Below are 18345 nucleotides of genomic sequence, written 5' to 3'. Positions count from 1 at the left end.
GCATCTCTGAGCTCAACTGCAGTGAACAAACGCCATATGCCCCTGAGTTGGGCTCAGCTTCGCAATTCTTTCTCAGTGTGGTCCATTCCTCAGACTACATACTGTACAACTTCTCAGTGAAAAGAGACGGGACTTACCAAATTATTGTTTTCAAACAATTATTGTATATGCCTGTTCCTGTGCTCATAAACTGCACTTATCATCGGCTTCACCACCAGCAGGTTACTGTAAGAGATCACTAGTAAAATAATGGCTCCCTGCTGGATCGTGTGAATCGTTGCTATGACTGGTTGATAAATGCTTCACCGCCCATGCTCTGGCTCCAATAGCAGATTCTCTCTCCAAATGGACTGGCTGCCAAATGACAACAACCTCCATACCCAGGTCCCCACCTATCCACAGCATCCTTCACAGCCAACCCCTCACCTCTTATAATTACCGTACTCTATAAGTTCTGTTTAAGACCAGTCACTCTAAATCAGCTCTGAATCGGTCTGTGTTACTGTGCCCATTGTTCTCTTGTCTGAGTTCTGGCAGAGCTAGTGCAGAAAAGGGCATGGCTGTCCTGGCATTTCCTATAATGGACTTTTTAGTTAAAAGACAGGCAAATAATAAGCAGATCTATGTGTGGGAAAAGAGCTCTTTGTGTTTGGTGGGAAGTTAAGACCAGGGACAGTTGGGGGTTAGAGTTGACAGACAACAGCTCTGCTCTTTTCACACTCCTTGACACATAATGGGACCAATTTTTCTCTCTACATCTCTCTAGTGGCCATGATTTGCTCATTACGTTGATGGAGGGGGACTGAGGGAGGCGTAGTGGAATGGAAAGAACGAAAATGACCAATCAAGAGACAAATAGTCTAAAATTTAGTGCTGTGAATTCACAATTACTCTCATTTCAATTGAGAAATGTATGTATGTAACCCACTTATTAAGGTGTAAAACAATTTGCCATAAAATCCTCCCTTCAAGGATGCTGAACGTTTGAAATCTTTTGGAGTTGTTTGCAAGCTACTATCCCTCAGCTGACAGCCCTTCTGTGTAAACCAGCATCAGACAGTTTGAGAAAAGAGGACTAATACATGGTTAAACACAAGACAAATCCAGTCAATGGATGTTTACGTGACAGGAGGTCCCCTGACACCCAGGAGTCTGCTCCTCAATCAGGGAAATCTACATTTAATTAAGACTGAATTAAAGAGTATTGTTATTTTGATTAAAGACACTAGTCCTGATTCCCTACTCTACTCTAGTGCTCCTGGATCTGGCTTAGGGTTTAATTTTATTTGGTTTACTGCGAGTGGATCAACAGCCATCTGGATTGTCAGCTCAGATGTAGGTCTCGCTTTTGAGTGCCATACTGTGAATTCCGGCACAATCTCACAATGTATTCACACTGCAATCTTTGCATGTTATTAAACTCTATATGGCCTATTTTGCTATGGTAATAGGATTTTTTTCCCTGAAAAAGATTCTGAAAATGGACACTCAGAGTTGCTTTAGCTTAAATCGTACTCTATATTGTCTAACTCACCAGAACAGAAGAGATGAATGGAACCGGTCCAAAACCAAAATAGCATAACTCTGCAGCACCTCAGGGAAAGTTATAATGCAAGACTTGGAACGAATTAATGCAGTTCCAAGACTAGGCTATCCAATAAAATGAATATTCTGATAGCTGGACATGGAAGATATTGTGGTGTCAGGCTGTCAGCAGCTTGTGGGGGATGTTATTTGTAGAAGCTGTGATGTTGTGGTGTGACTCTGCTCTCTGTTAAAGCTCGATCCGTCAGGATGAGCTGACAACAAATGCAACTGAGTCATACAGGGTTACTAGAGGCCTCAAGGCAGCATCACTCAACTCAGCTGTCCCCTGGCTGTCACTGTGTGATTATAGGCAAGCAAACCTGTGTACAGACGGAGGGAGAGGCAGTAATTAATCACCTGATTAGTATAATCACATAATTGATTATTAGCTAATCCTGAGGTGAGAGTGAGAGGACAGGGGCAAGATGAGGGGAAAAAGATTTTGAGAGGGAGAGACATTGAGAGATGAATGAGGGGGCATTTGAGTAGTGGGGTAAGGGGTTTGTTTTGGCAGGTAACTTTGACAAATAGCTTTGCACTGAAGTCTACCTCTTTGAGTATTAATCTACCAAATCATGTCTTCAGATGAAAGATGGAAGAGGCTGATAGGGGAAGACGACTCACTGAGAATTGGCAGGATGAAGCTGAGAAGTTGTTGAATTTACTATGAAAATGCAATAAAAATGTCCATATGAAATGCTCAATCTATTGCATAACACACAGTGGAAGTATGATCGAAATGCCCTCTTTGCCCTGAGTACAATCACAAAGATGGCTACATTCTTCATGACATTTAGAAATATCATGCAGCAATTTTGGTTATTCCATTCAAAGGTGGCTGATGCTGACATTTTATTCCCTGTGAGGAAGATACTAATGCTGCTCTAGAATTCATTCATTGTTCATTTCTCCTGTTGGCAATTTTACTGCTCTGTGCTATGTCTTTTTTGGACCTTTGGCTTACATAGTTCTGCCTTAAAGGCTTGATCTCTTTCCCCCTTCCCTTGTCACAGCCTGCAATCAGCCTTAAGCCCTTTTGTGTTCTTCATTCTGAGCTAAGCCTGTTATGCTGTGCAACTCCTTTACAGAAGATCACCACTATATCCCTTTTCTCTGTGTTTCACCTCTTACACCTTCCCTCTGGTTTCTCTTTTCTCTCTGCCTCCCTTTGTTTTATACACACAGGCTCAAAAGTGAAATGATTCTGAAGTTTCTCAAGGATGGACTAGTAGGACTTCATTTGGTCTTGTTCCTGAATGTCACCTATACCAGCACACACTTACAAACAGGGATATACAGGGCCCCCCCCCCCTCCCTCTTTTCCCCACCCCCCAACACCCCACAGACACACACTCTGCCCCTGCCATATTCCCACTCATCCCTCCCACTGCACACACCTGCTACTCGCTCACACACACACACACACACACACACACATACACACACGCACACGCACACACACGCACACACGCACACACCCTCACACACACACACACACACACACACACACATTTCTCACTGATGTTGTTTGGATTCATCATGCTAGAAAAAACACCCCCTCCTAGTGCAAAGTGTCAGTTTGGTGGTGCATTGCAAACTCCTGCTATGTCCTCCTAAACTGCAGCCTCTAGTCCCCCAGGGCCTGCTCCTCACATTCATAACGCACGCTGCCTGCCAGGTGGCTGTCTCCACAAGGACTCTTCCACATAAATCAGACTGTCTTTGAGTTGATCAATAACAAGTCAATTAGCAGGCACAGAGAGATGAGGGTCTCAGAGGGTCACTGCTTGTTTGTAGGGCAGGCATTTGCCGTTCAGTTGCTGCCTGCCAGGGAGCTACAGTAGATGTGTAATCTTGTGTGGAATCATGTGGCTACGATAAATTTAAACATCAATTCTAAATAGACTTGGGACAATCCATTATTTGCTTGTTCTTAAATATGTAACATACAGTGGGTATGGAAAGTATTCAGACCCTTTTAAATTTTTCACTCTTTGCGTCATTGCAGCCATTTGCCAAAATCAAAAAAGTTCATTTTATTTCTCATTAATGTACACTCAGCACCCCATCTTGACAGAAAAAAACAGAAATGTAGAAATTTTTGCAAATTTATTAAAAAAGAAAAACTGAAATATCACATGGTCATAAGTATTCAGACCCTTTGCAGTGACACTCATATTTAACTCACATGCTGTCCTTTTCTTCTGATCCTCCTTGAGATGGTTCTGCTCCTTCATTGGAGTCCAGCTGTGTTTAATTAAACTGATTGGACTTGATTAGGAAAGGCACACACCTGTCTATATAAGACCTTACAGCTCACAGTGCATGTCAGAGAAAATGAGAATCATGGGGTCGAAGGAACTGCCCAAGGAGCTCAGAGACAGAATTGTGGCAAGGCACAGATCTGGCCAAGGTTACAAAATAATTTCTGCAGCACTCAAGGTTCCTAAGAGCACAGTGGCCTCCATAATCCTCAAATGGAAAAAGTTTGGGACGACCAGAAGTCTTCCTAGACCTGGCCGTCCAGCCAAACTGAGCAATCGTGGGAGAAGAGCCTTGGTGAGAGAGGTAAAGAAGAACCCAAAGATCACTGTGGCTGAGCTCCAGAGATGCAGTAGGGAGATGGGAGAAAGTTCCACAAAGTCAACTATCACTGCAGCCCTCCACCAGTCGGGGCTTTATGGCAGAGGGGCCCGACGGAAGCCTCTCCTCAGTGCAAGACACATGAAAACCCGCATAGAGTTTGTCAAAAAACACATGAAGGACTCCCAGACTATGAGAAATAAGATTCTCTGGTCTGATGAGAACAAGATTGAACTTTTTGGTGTTAATTCTAAGCGGTATGTGTGGAGAAAACCAGGCACTGCTCATCACCTGCCCAATACAATCCCTACAGTGAAACATGGTGGTGGGAGCATCATGTTGTGGGGGTGTTTTTCAGCTGCAGGGACAGGACGACTGGTTGCAACTGAAGGAAAGATGAATGCGGCCAAGTACAGAGATATCCAGGAAGAAAACCTCTTCCAGAGTGCTCAGGACCTCAGACTGGGCCAAAGGTTCACCTTTCAACAGGACAATGACCCTAAGCACAAAGCTAAAATAACAAAGGAGTGGCTTCGGAACAACTCTGTGACCGTTCTTGACTGGCCCAGCCAGAGCCCTGACCTAAACCCAATTGAGCATCTCTGGAGAGACCTGAAAATGGCTGTCCACCAACGTTCACCATCCAACCTGACAGAACTGGAGAGGATCTGCAAGGAAGAATGGCAGAGGATCCCCAAATCCAGGTGTGAAAAACTTGTTGCATCATTCCCAAGAAGACTCATGGCTGTACTAGCTCAAAAGGGTGCTTCTACTCAATACTGAGCACAGGGTCTGAATACTTATGACCATGTGATATTTCAGTTTTTCTTTTTTAATACATTTGCAAAAATTTCTACATTTCTGTTTTTTTCTGTCAAGATGGGGTGCTGAGTGTACATTAATGAGAAATAAAATGAACTTTTTTGATTTTGGCAAATGGCTGCAATGACACAAAGAGTGAAAAATTTAAAGGGGTCTGAATACTTTCCGTACCCACTGTATCATGTATTGAATACTTAAAATCTTCCGCCTGCAACACTTTTTGCCTTTACTTTTCTGTGGATGGTATTTGCTCTTCACCATCCATCCATCCATCATCTATACCCACTTATTCCTAACCAGGGTCACAGAGACCTGCTGGAGCCTATCCCAGCTCTCTTTGGGTGAAAGGCAGGGGTCCAACCTGGACAGGTCACCAGTCCATCACAGGGCCACATAGAGACAAACAACCTCACACACTCACACTCACTCCTATGGGCAATTTAGAGTCACCAATCAACCTGACATACATGTTTTTGGACTGTGGGAGGAAACCAGAGTACCTGGAGAAAACCCACACAAGCACAGGGGGAACATGTAAAGGAAAGGCTGGGTTGCAAACCCACAGCCTTCTTGCTGTGAGGCAACAGTGCTCACCACTCAGCCACCATGCTGCCTGCTCTTCAGCATTTCTTGTGAATATGTACTGTATGCTTGTCACAAAGAAACAAAAATTATCTAAGGTCATATGCACCAAATATAAGCTGCAAAGCCTGCCAGTATTTCTCCTGTTCCCCTGTTAAGCTGACAAGAGTGTATGAAACCCAACCATGCTGTTTGGTGCCCACTGACTGTGTATCTAATGACTTGGCTGGCAAATCCAACGCAACAGAAACAGCCTCCTGTGGCAAATACACCAGATTAATCCTCTGGATAATTACAAACAGGAATGATCTTGGGGAAATGCCCCCTATACCTACTAGGACATTACATCAAATGATGCTCTAATTCTGAATAGTGACAGACAGACAACATTTGAAAGGAAGTGAATGAAATACACAGATGAAAGTGCAGATAAAAATAATGGTGGACAAAGTGACAACAACACAATATATACAATGCAATGTAGTTGCCTTGAAAGAAATAACAGAATTTGATAAAGCCAATATATATTTGGGTTATAGAGTCATGCATCAACAACCCATCTAGTGGCTATGTGGGTATATACGTATGTATATAAATGTATTTATTAAGATAGGAATTGCCAGGTTAATGCTCATTGGCATTCAACCTCTTATGACTCACTGGTGTCACTGCTTTTGTCATTTTGATTCACAGCAGTCAACACCTGAATTGCTGGTGCATCAACTGAAAGATGATGTGAAGTGGAAAATGTACAAGTCTCAATAATACAGTAATTAGGGCGACAATAATAACAATAACAGTCATTATGAGCACTACATTTACTATTATTTTCTGTCTTTGTTCATTTATTATTGCCCACTGAGTTGATGTCCTCAACACCTCTGCCAGTCACACATATAAACAAACAGTTTAAACAAGTAGCTAATGCATTGACTTGGAGTCTATTAGCTCCACTGTTCATCCATGCACTTATAAGAAAACACTGTCTTAAAAAGTCTTTGAGCAAATTCTAAATGTGTCATGGTGTCATTATTATGAAAATATTTTAATGCAATACTTGTCAGACTTTATATTTGTCTGTGGAACAGAACAGTGCATTTATTCTGTTGTGTCTCTGCACTAACTTTAACAGTATTTCTCCTTCTGTCAGAGAGAGGCCACCTGGATGAGGTGAGGCTGCAGATGGATATGAGAAAAGGGAGATAGAGGTGACACAGAAGTGTTTCCAGCTGATGATCAATGTTGTGTGGTAGAGAGTTGTTTGTTTGGGGTATACTGTTGGATTTTGTGCATGCACATGTTTGCAACTGTGCTTTGGGGTTGACCTTGTTTTTTGCTTCATATCAGCTGCCTCTATCAGGTGGCAGGAATTGACTGTTGGGATCCCATCAAAGGAAGGGTATAAATACAAGACACAAGGAGACAGATAGGAGCTATCCCACTGTATGGAGACACAACTCCTGGTAACAGATGCTCATACTGTGACAGATTCAAAGACACACTGTATGTGTGGTGTGTTGATGCCTAACTCCAGGGCTTCCCTTGTGCTCCCATGCAGAGAAGACCCCCAGGGGAGCTGATGCCAGCTGAGACTGAAAAACAAGGTAAGAGCCCAGCTGACACACAGGCTCAGCTGTTTCTTCCAAAGTAGAGTTCAGCATGTGAAGTACACAGAGAGCTAGGAAATGCAGACTGCCAAATACAAGTTCAAATTTAAGTCTACCATGGAGAAAACCTAGAACACTGATACTTGGCCAGATGAAGATGCTACATGGTCTGCACTATAAGCAAGCAATGGTAAGCCTCAACAATGGTGGTAATAGTTTGTAAGATTGTTTGACTGCTATATTGCCTGAACTGGTAATGGAACCTAGATAGTAGGGGAGGAGATAAAGTGTGCCTGTCACTGCAGCAGTATTGTGCCATATCAATGAGAAACTTTGCTGTTATGACTCCTAAATTGAACATGTATGAATGTTGTGCTTGGAATTATTCTTAGTGATCTTTATTCAATACAGTGTTTTTAAATTTTTTTGTCCTTCCTGCTTGGTCAATATGTGTGTATTATGATATATAATTCCTGTGTCTGATTTTTTTCCCTGCAATGTAAAATGCCAGTCAGGGGCCCCCAGAGCTCCAATTCTCTCTCTGCCCTAGAAAATGACTAATATAAATGATTGACAGCTGTGCAGGGATAAGGTTGCCCATTTATCAAACTCTCTGCGTGAAAGGAAAAAAGTCATAATGGCTCTCTGAGTGATGAGACTGGAGATGACGGAGATGAAGATTTTGGTGCTGTATTGATCCCACAATGCTTGTCTCATGCATTTTACACAAGATCTAAATGCCACTTATGGCATAATACAGCACTCTGGGTCAGGGCGCACTACTGTCTGTTCAGTGGGATTTCAGGCCACCTGGGGTATAAATTCAGTATGAATCAAGGAAAGCTGTTAGATTGTGCCATGGGCTCAATGCAGAAAAGACACTAGCCATAACTGAGAATTTGAACCAATTGTTTTCTTTTTATTTATTAATAAGTCTTTAATTGAAAGCTGAAATAATTGTATTACTTATGTAATGGATCAAACTAAGCTGTTTTTCCTCCTTTCCTTTCTTGTGTTCTCCTTTCCCCTCTTCTCATCTACAGGGTCTACTGTCTAAGTTGCATCATGGAGGACGAGAGCCTGGAGACAGATGGCCCCAGGTCCTCCATGCCAGCTGAGCTTCACCATCCTCACTCCAAGTACTCTCAGTGGAAGTTTAAACTTTTTAGGGTGAGGTCCATGGAGAAGGCCCCTTTACCCAGTGAGGCCCAGCCTGAAACAGGAGCCTTGTTAGGGATCTCACTGCCTGTAGCATCAAGTACAGAGTTACCTGTACCTGGTGTGGGTCCAGGTAGTGTGATGAAATTGTGCCTAGGGGGAAAAAGCAAGGAAAATGTGGAGGGCCCAGATCAGAGGGTAGATAAGAAACTCCAGGAAATGGACACCCACATGAACCACCTCAGGTAATAACATATAACTACATGTACAATATAAATGACACCAGATTAGGTAATTTCTTTCTAATAATTTGATTATATTATTTTTGTTTCTATGAAGGTGCCTTTGCCGTCTATGTGGAAAGGTCCTGAGAAAAGTCAAAGGACCACTGCATGAGGTTCACGATGAGCTGGATGAGATAAGCAAAGGTGCTCTGCGGAGAATGGGCTGCAAATTCACAAGCTGGCCAGAGGTCATTCTCAAAGTCTTTAAAGTGGATGTGAAAGAGGACACAGAATCTGTCCACCCTCTTTCTTTCTGCCATCGCTGCTGGAAGGCTGCCATCCGAGGGGGAGGCGTGTGCAGCTTTTCCAGAACAAGAGTTCCCGAGTGGAGACCCCACTCTTCCCTCTGCCACCTTTGCTCCCCTAAGAAATCTTCATTCCAGCGGACTGGCAGGAAGAGGAGGAAGACCATTCCCAGAGCCCAGAGCCTGGCAAAAAGGACCAGGTTTGACCATAGTGAAAGCATTATCGTTGGAGATAAGAGAGCTCTGAGACCATTCGGAAACCATCATCATAGTCCTGTACTCAAGGGCTGGAGGAAACCCAGCATCCAGAGAGAGCAATGGGTGAGAAACATCACCCACTGCCAGAATGACCACCTGAGTACCAAGCTGATCTCTGGAAAACTCCCTGTAGACTTCCTCTTTTCTTTCACCTGTCTGGTTTGTGACCACCTGCTCTGTAATCCAGTTCAGTCACCATGTGGGCACCTCTTCTGCCGCAGCTGTATTATAAAATATAACCACGTTCTTGGACCTCACTGCCCAGCCTGCAACTTGCCCTGTGCCCCTGATGACCTCACCCTGCCTGCCAAAGCCTTTTTATCAGCCCTGCATTCCCTGCTTCTGCATTGCCCCAGAGATGGCTGTGGGGAGCAGGTACGATTAGACTCATTTAAGGCTCACTGTGTAGGCCATGAGCTGGAGGGAAGCCAGCAGTCATCAGAACTTGATAACTACATGCTAGCCAATAAAGGGGGAAGACCTCGTCAGCATTTGCTATCACTAACCCGTCGTGCCCAAAAGCATCGGCTGAGGGATCTGAAGACACAGGTGAAGGTGTTTGCAGACAAAGAGGAGGGTGGAGACCTGAAGTCTGTGTGTCTGACACTGTTCCTGCTTGCACTGAGATCTGGGAATGAACACCGGCAGGCAGATGAGCTGGAGGCCATGATGCAAGGTAAGAGGCTATTATTTCACATAACCTTCCATAACCAAGCAAGAGGAACAGAAACAAATGAAAATTTTGATAGTGTTTGTTCATTAATCTTTCCACCTACCTCTGAGGAATACTGTTATCTCATAAATAACAATGAGTTGAAAAGTTCACTATTGAGGAGAGAGGAGAAAATTTTCTGTGATTTTAATTCTGTATTTCATTATTGTCCATTTCTGTAAACTGAATCACCGCTGTTACATATCCAACCCCCTCCTTGACTCTCTCCCACTCTCTGTCTGCTTGTCTGTCAGTATCTCATTCTCACACTCCCTTTAATGCACAATAACAACTCTTGTGAAGGGGCTGTTAGAATCAAAACAACATCAGCAGCTCTTGTATCTACAAATTACATAGACACCACCATCCTCCCCTCTGGGGAATTGAAGCCAGCTGGTGTCTGTTTTCATCTGTAGCCAATACATCACTTTTGCCAGCTCCACTGATTCAACCCTCTGTCCCCTTATAACATTTGGAAATTAGGAAATATTGGATTTTGTAATCATACGCTTGTGGGCTTTTGACAATGATACATTCACATTTAGATGTTAAAATCCAGATTCTTTTTGTCTCAGTACAAATGACTCCAAATCTGAGATATCAAATTAGGAAATTTTAGATACTACAGTTCTTTTTAAAGGAGGAGAAATGGGTTTCTACAGTTTGGTGTTAAATAATTCTTTTCTTGTTTTAATCCTTTCCTCTCACTTTCCTTTTCTACTTCTGTTTTCATTTTGCCTCTTTTTGAAACTTTCTCTCCTCTCATTTCCCCCCTCTCTGCAGGCAGAGGCTTTGGGTTGCATCCTGCAGTGTGCCTGGCTATCCGGGTCAACACTTTCCTGAGTTGCAGCCAGTATCACAAGCTGTACCGGACTGTCAAAGCCATCAGTGGCCGCCAGATCTTTCAGCCGCTGCACACCCTGCGAGCTGCAGAGAAAGAGCTTCTCCCTGGCTTTCACCAGTTTGAATGGCAGCCAGCTCTCAAGAATGTGTCTCCATCCTGCAATGTTGGCATTATTAATGGGCTCTCTGGATGGGCTTCCTCGGTGGATGATTCCCCAGCTGACACCATCACTCGGCGGTTTCGCTATGATGTGGCACTGGTGTCAGCATTAAAGGATCTGGAGGAGGACATCATGGAGGGGCTGAGAGAGAGTGGGATGGAAGACAGTGCTTGCACTTCAGGCTTTAGTGTCACAATCAAGGAATGTTGTGATGGCATGGGTGATGTCAGTGAAAAGCACGGTGGAGGACCAGTTGTTCCTGAGAAAGCCGTACGTTTCTCTTTCACTGTTATGTCCATCTCTGTCATGGCAGATGATAAGCACAAGGTGGTTAACATCTTCACTGAGCCAAAGCCAAACTCAGAATTGTCTTGTAAGCCCCTTTGCCTCATGTTTGTGGATGAGTCAGACCATGAGACGCTCACAGGTGTCCTAGCACCCATAGTTGCAGAGCGTAATGCAATGAAAGAGAGCAGGCTCATCCTATCCATTGGTGGCCTGCCTCGCTCCTTCCGCTTCTACTTCAGAGGCACGGGGTACGATGAGAAAATGGTGCGAGAGATGGAGGGCCTGGAGGCCTCTGGGTCTACATACATCTGCACTCTGTGTGACTCAAGTCGGACATACGCCTCTCAAAATATGGTCCTGCATGCCATCACCCGTAGTCATGAAGAGAACCTCGAACGTTACGAAATATGGAGAACAAACCCTTTCTCTGAGTCTGCAGATGAACTGCGAGACAGAGTCAAAGGAGTCTCCGCCAAGCCATTCATGGAGACCCAGCCCACACTTGATGCATTACACTGTGACATTGGCAATGCCACTGAGTTCTATAAAATCTTCCAGGATGAGATTGGGGAGATGTATCAAAAGGTGAACGCCACCAGGGAGGAACGCCGCAGCTGGAGGTCAGCACTAGATAAACAGTTGAGGAAGAAGATGAAGCTTAAACCAGTAATGAGGATGAATGGGAACTATGCCCGCCGGCTTATGACCCTAGAGGCTGTAGAGGTGGTGTGTGAGCTGGTTCCTTCAGAGGAGAGAAGAGAGGCCCTAAGGGAGCTTATGAGGCTCTACCTTCAAATGAAGCCAGTGTGGCGTGCGACCTGCCCAGCCAAGGAGTGCCCCGACCAGCTGTGCCGCTACAGTTTTAATTCCCAGCACTTTGCCGATCTGCTCTCCTCTACTTTCAAATATAGGTACAATGGAAAGATAACTAATTACCTGCACAAGACCCTGGCCCATGTACCTGAAATCATAGAGAGAGATGGATCCATAGGAGCCTGGGCCAGTGAAGGGAACGAGTCGGCAAACAAACTGTTCAGGCGTTTCAGGAAAATGAATGCACGTCAGTCAAAGACCTATGAACTAGAGGACGTGTTGAAACATCATTGGCTCTACACCTCCAAGTACTTACAGAAGTTTATGGAGGCTCACAAGGACTCTGCCAAAGCTTTGCAAGCTACCATTGACCCAATAGAGATGCAGAATGAGGAGGACATGTCTCTAGAAGTTAATGAGTTTTGATTGTTTTGGTGGTAATTGTTTAATAAGGTAATTGCATTTATCAACTTGTTTATGAATTCTTAATTTACTTTCTATGCCTGTTGATTGGCATTTTGAATGATGAGGAAATGGAGATTTTTCATGCTTTCTTGTGATTGAATTTTCATTTAATCTTAGATTTTACAAAATATATTTTCATTAAAAGTCCAATTTCCTATACTTGAACAGATATATTTCCACAACCAACAAAATAATGTTATTTCCACGCCATGTTTTTAAATGTGTGTTTTACTTGTTTATTTGTATATGAACTGTCTACTTGTTTTGAAAGGCTCTATACACATATATTTGCCTGCTTTGCTTTTTAGTTACTACAGTGCAAAGGTGGGACAGCACACAAATATGAACGTAAGACACAGGTTTCTTTCTATTGCTTTTAGCAGGAAAGTTCTTTTTTTGTATTTGCTGTCTGTGAAATATGGTGCAGTTTATTGTATTGCAAGGATGTGACACATTTACGAATTTATATGGAGGGGATATTTATGGAAACAGATGAAAGTGCTGTAATTCATGGAGGGAAATTGTGTTAAAAAGACCACATTTGTGGCCAGTGCATTAATATATCATTTGAACTGGAGCAAAATACAATCACAGAGAACCAAATGTTCTTTGTTTCATGAGTGCCCTCTGAAATAGATTACTTTAGTGCCTTATCGTGGGATCCCTGAGGGGCAGAATTGATGCTAGGTCACTTTGAACCAATTTTTATCTTTTAGTTTTTGCACAGTGGAAGACAGATGATACATATTGGAATACTTCACATAAAATAAAGCATACACTGACCCTTTTGTTGGTATCATAAAAATACAGTATGGTCCATTACTGAGCCTAATTCCCAATGGACTCTCTAGTAGGCAGGGAATTTCCTGTATAGACCTATATATAACCTCTTTTTCTCTACTGATATTTCTTCATTGCCACAGTTGACAAAGGAGAGGGATGAGCTGGAGCTAGATTTATTGGTAACTTTATTTGTTTGATTGATTGATTATATTGTCTTTTTTTGCCCTCACCATTTTGAATTGTGACAGGCATTTTCTTTCCTTATTTGCTTGAATGTTTGATTTAATTTACTTTACTGAGATGTCATATGAAATCATATGACATCTGTGAAAGATACACATTCCAATAGACAGTTGTCACAGTTGTACATTAACATGTTTTGAGTGCATTATATTGTAACTTGTCTCATGTTTGTTTTTTTGTTGTAATGAATTTCATTTCCAAAGTTGATGGAAATACTGATGATACTGATGAGGGATGATTATCAAAATCACACTTGTTCACTTTTCACATCTATTTCCTCATTTTGTTTTTCCATGCTACACTAAATATCAGGTAAACTGGTCACTGGTATTGCAGAAGACTTTCAGTGGTGATTTATTTTGCACAGTGGTGCAGTCTTACACTGAAGTTCCACTACTTTTTCATATGTTGTTTCTTTTTAAATGCTATACAGTGGTCAAATATGTCTGCTGTGTTTTCACTGAACCACTATATAACATCTTTCTGATTAATTACTGTCATGCAGAAGGAAGTTTGTACGTTTTTGCCGTTGAATGAATGCTGTTTCCTCAAAAGAATAAATAAAGACAAAATCTTATTTGGTCTTCTAGTTTGTTTGATTTTAAAAAGTCAATAATTAGGGGTTCAAGCACCAACAGTCTTTATTATTATCATTATTATTCCTCCACCAAAATCAGTTTTGGGAATTAAAATGTCAACAGGAAGGCAGTAGTGCAGTGACTTAGATCCACAAAGACATAAATAATTAATTTAATTAAAATTAAAAATTTTACACAAAAATGTTACTTAACCAGCTCATGCTCATGAATTGGGTGAGTTGAACTAGCCTAGGAATGATAGTGGCTAGCTCCCTCATTGACATAGCTATCCAGTGAATCCAAAGAGAGAGGAGTGAGGAAAGATAAAGGACTATTTTTTTAATAAATGTGTGTTTTTTTGACTCAGGTATAATATGATGACAGTAAATATTATATTTATTCTAAAACCAGTCTTTTTTGAAGCCAAAGCAGGTTGCACAAACCTAAAATAAGATAAAATAAGGTTTCATACTGTAGCAAAAAAGGTTCAGTAATCTTATCATTATTGTTCAGGTTAGAAAATGTGTTGGCACACAGATATGCCAACAAACATCAAGCAATTTTTTAAAATTTTTTTTATTTCAGGCTGCATTTTATTTCCTATTACACATTTAATTACATATTTACCCGTGTCTTAAATATTATTTATGATTTCTAATTTAACTAATTGTACAAAGAATTTGGGTACATTTGGTGTTGAAATTTTCATTTAACTACTGATTTTAACTGTGGTCCTTAACTCAATACCAAATAACTCCTGATAACTACAGTAGAAACTACAAACACTGATAAATTTGTCAAATCCAAAGTTAGCAAAAAGGCATCTTAACTAAAAAGACAACACAGTTTGAGGCTGTTTATTATTTATTGCCATTGTCAAATTTCATACAGTATACATCAGAAGATAATTTCTTTTTCATTCATTAATCAACAGTTACTTGTATAAAGTTGGAGAAAATAATCTGGCTTAATTCAGCCTTGATAGAAAGTGTTGGAAACTAAAAGTGGTTGAATACAAAATGGAAGACATTGTGACAATCAACGTTTATACAGCTGGTAAATATGATTTTTGTTCAAATGTTTATTGCATATTCTCTTGACAATGTTTTCCTGCACTGATTGAAAGAGATGTTTTATTTAATGAATAGAAACAGAAATCTCAGTAAATGTACAAAGCATGCTAAAGAGTAACAGGCATCACAATTAAAACCCTATTTAGTCAAAAAGTCTTCTGAAAAAACTTTTTTTGACAGGGGACATCTTGATTGTCCGAGGTGCTTTCCTGTCCTTCACTTTCATGGGGGTGCGCTTCAGGGGCATGACTTGTCGAGGTGGGGTCATCTCCTGGTAGGGCAGCCCACCGTGGTCCAGGCAAAAGTATTTTTTGCTGCCCTCAGAGAGTCTGAGCAGCAGTGTCTCAGATAGCTCCATGCACTGGGCATGGACCCAGTGCCCCCCTTCACCTCTAGAGCAGAAGATCATGGCTGGCCGATGGAGCTCAGTGGAGTAGTACGGCTCCCATGTGTTGGGGTCTATCTGACAGCCCAGGCAGCATTTGATCCAATAACCTGTTTGTGATTCATCCTCCTCATCCTCTTCGTTGTACGTATCCCCTTCTCCATCGCTGCTGTCCTCCAGTTCATGAGGCTCACGACCAAAGTAGAGTTCCTCAGAGTCCTCAAGAGGAGTCGAATCATCGTGTTCTGTTGATTCCTGGCTGCAGCCTAGGGTTGCTTCTTCATCTTTACCTTCTCCCTCAGTGTGGAAGTTCACATGATAGAAGTAATGCATATCTGGTTGGGATGGCCTTCCCTCTGTTGGTACAGCAAGTAGGATGCTTCCCTCCCCAGCACTGCCCCCAAACCAAGTGCGACTATGAATGATATCTGGGGTCCACTTAGGTGGTTCTAAAGGCTCAAACTGGATCCCCTTCTCATCCAGAATCACTGTGCTGCACTCCATTCTCTTCTGAGAGTCTGACTGATACCCACCTAAGATTATATATCTGTGAGCAGGACCTGTACGGGTGATAATAGCACTAGAGATAGATATTCCAGTGTCCAGGGTCTCACAGGAAAGCAAAGGACTACCCTGCAGAAGCTCAACTTGCAGACGAAAGAGTCGAGGGGGGCGGGAGTCAGAGGTGACTGAGTGACCTCCAATGAAATAAACACTGTCCTCTCTGGCAAGGGCCACATGGAAAGACTGCCCATCGCTGAGCTCTGGTAAAGTGTGAGCAGAGGAACACCCAAACTCTAGGTCAAACAGGAACACCTGAGGAGGACAGTCAACAACGCTGTTCCAGCTCTCTGTGGTCCGCTCTCCTGCAGGCATGTATGATCTACCCCCAAATAATACACAGGCTGTTTTCCCATGGCTTTGAACCATGCTCAGTGTGTGACCATATCGGGCCCCTGGCACTTCCCCCACCAGTTCTTTCTCTTTGCAGCACAGGGTCAGTTTACGATTGCAGCCACGACTGTCCATGGTCAGCAAGAACAAGCTTGATGAGATCTCGTTATTTGGGGTACGGCCGCCATGGATGAGATAACTCTCTGGAAGTCCGTCATAGGGGTCGAGGCGGCAAACAGCAGGACAACGTAATGGTGGAAGGTAGCAGGAGTCATTGGAGAAAGAAATGGCCCTCAATTTCATCTCACCATGTTTAAAACGAACCCCAAAAACTCCGGTTGGGCATGAACGTTTGGGCCAGCCTTTCTGGCCAAACAGGAGAACCTCACCATCCAGCTGAAGCAGAGAGCAGCCAGGCTGTAGAAGGCCTGCACAGTTCACTGGAGTTAGTGGTTGCAGGGTCATTTTCCAGCAGGTGCCTGGTGTCAAAACATAGACACACACACAAACACAACGTGTCATTCAGCTGTTGTTTTCATTTTGGGGTTTAAAATATTTTGCTTCCTGTTTGTTGCAGCAACATGTGGCAGACCATAATCCACCTTTCATAATATGTACTGTGGACCCCAGATATAGTAAAATACAGATTATGACAGATTATGATATAGTAAAGGAATAATAATAATAATAATACTAAAAATAGCTTGAAGTAAATATCAGTAAAAAAAAACAACTATGTATACTTAACAATGGCTAATACTACTGTTAGGGCTTGTTATTATTTTTTCCAGTCCAGAATTAAAAGACCATATTTGATTTATAAAAATCATTTATCTAAGATGTGATTAGGGATGAAAAGAACAAAACTCTGCTTTTGTAAATGAAATCACATCACTGACACACCCACAGTTCTATCAATGTTATTACTATTGTGACCCAATGCTGTGTTCTGTGTATTCTGCTCCTATTGTTGGGAAACAGTAAATTACTACAATATAAAATTACCTCTTCTGCTGTTCCCTTTATTATTTTCAACCACACACAATTTTTATCTTTGAATCAGAAACTTAAATGGCAGCATGAGGTAACAATAAGCAGACACTTCCAGGAGCTGTTTTGCTGACCCTGTACATTTCTATTTACGCACTGCGTCAGTACACAGCATGAGTTTCCTAGAATATTGGTTACATTTTCTAGTATCATGATTTTATGGACAATGGCACAGCATGGAAATTGTAATTTAGGGATTGTGAATATAGACTCTATCTTGGCTTGAATAACATGCTTGTAAAAAATTATCCAATTTTAGGAATGGCACATTATCTGTTTTTTATCATGGAGTTGTATCATTGGAGTCTCAACAGTAATTGTTGTGGCTGCTGTGTTCAGTATAAGTAACTTCAAGTTAGACAGCTTTAGTCTGTATTTCCCACCCAGTAGAGTGCTAACATAGACTTAGACAAGTGAACTCAGCGTACCATTTGTACAGTACAGATTTATAGAGTGAGAGCTGTAAATTATTTTTCTAAAGTTAGGATAATAATCTTTAATTTGCTTACCTTATGGCCAGGGTGCAGTGTTTGAACTCACTTTAGTGCGGCTCTTACAATCACTAAGATGAAACTAAAGTGCTCTTTATGTGGCAGAACTTTGACAAAGGCAGACGGTGACAGAGTTTGTGAAGCTTCATTGACTCACAAACACTTCCAGATTTTGAGGTTAACAGTCTGTGACTGCTGCTCTCTGGCAGGTGTGCTGCCTGAATGCGTTTAGTAAGCAACTTCAATTACATCCCTGGATATCAGTTACACCAAAGAAGACACAACATGCTACTGAGAGACTGTCTGTTGAACAATCCTAAACTCAATAATATGTTGGGAAATTCAAACCAGTGTAGATATGGTATGTTTTTTTTAAAAATCCAGAATTATGACATAGTTAAAATTTTAGACTGAAAAAGCAAAATGAATGTCCTGCTTTA

The 18345-nt window shown here is 42.0% G+C and overlaps 2 protein-coding genes across 3 annotated transcripts; one reads left to right on the top strand and one right to left on the bottom strand.

The window, feature by feature from the left end:
• Nucleotides 1-7026: 7026 nt before the first annotated feature.
• Nucleotides 7027-14011, top strand: rag1 (recombination activating 1). 2 transcript variants are annotated; one of them, XM_026310414.2, is made up of 4 exons: nucleotides 7027-7178; nucleotides 8225-8584; nucleotides 8679-9802; nucleotides 10622-14011. In XM_026310414.2, the coding sequence occupies exons 2-4, from the start codon at nucleotides 8247-8249 to the stop codon at nucleotides 12367-12369; spliced, it is 3210 nt and encodes a 1069-aa protein (XP_026166199.1). In that variant the 5' UTR covers nucleotides 7027-7178; nucleotides 8225-8246; the 3' UTR covers nucleotides 12370-14011. The 2 variants fall into 2 exon arrangements, with proteins under 2 accessions (XP_026166199.1, XP_026166198.1); XM_026310413.2 differs by lacking the exon at nucleotides 7027-7178 and adding an exon at nucleotides 7224-7371.
• An 852-nt stretch (nucleotides 14012-14863) lies between these two features.
• On the bottom strand, nucleotides 14864-18038 carry rag2 (recombination activating gene 2). The gene is made up of 2 exons (XM_026311586.2): nucleotides 17924-18038; nucleotides 14864-16843 (listed from the first exon to the last, which is right to left on the bottom strand). Exon 2 carries the CDS (start codon nucleotides 16827-16829, stop codon nucleotides 15228-15230), a length of 1602 nt encoding a protein of 533 aa, XP_026167371.1. The 5' UTR covers nucleotides 16830-16843; nucleotides 17924-18038; the 3' UTR covers nucleotides 14864-15227.
• Nucleotides 18039-18345: the final 307 nt, after the last annotated feature.

Source organism: Mastacembelus armatus, chromosome 6 (genome assembly GCF_900324485.2).
Source record: "Mastacembelus armatus chromosome 6, fMasArm1.2, whole genome shotgun sequence".
NCBI lineage: Eukaryota > Metazoa > Chordata > Actinopteri > Synbranchiformes > Mastacembelidae > Mastacembelus > Mastacembelus armatus.
Note: the sequence above shows the minus strand (reverse complement) of the source record. Positions and strands in the feature narration are given on the sequence as shown.

What these genes read in the sequence shown, in the direction of transcription:
- rag1 (XM_026310413.2), top strand. Translation starts at nt 7,346, where the DNA reads ATGGTCTGCACTATAAGCAAGCAATG. An exon ending in TGCACTATAAGCAAGCAATG is followed by an intron (nt 7,372 to 8,224) that starts GTAAGCCTCAAC and finishes TCTCATCTACAG; the next exon opens with GGTCTACTGTCTAAGTTGCA. An exon ending in GCTGGAGGCCATGATGCAAG is followed by an intron (nt 9,803 to 10,621) that starts GTAAGAGGCTAT and finishes CCCTCTCTGCAG; the next exon opens with GCAGAGGCTTTGGGTTGCAT.
- rag2 (XM_026311586.2), bottom strand. Translation starts at nt 16,829, where the DNA reads ATGACCCTGCAACCACTAACTCCAGTGAACTGTGCAGGCCTTCTACAG.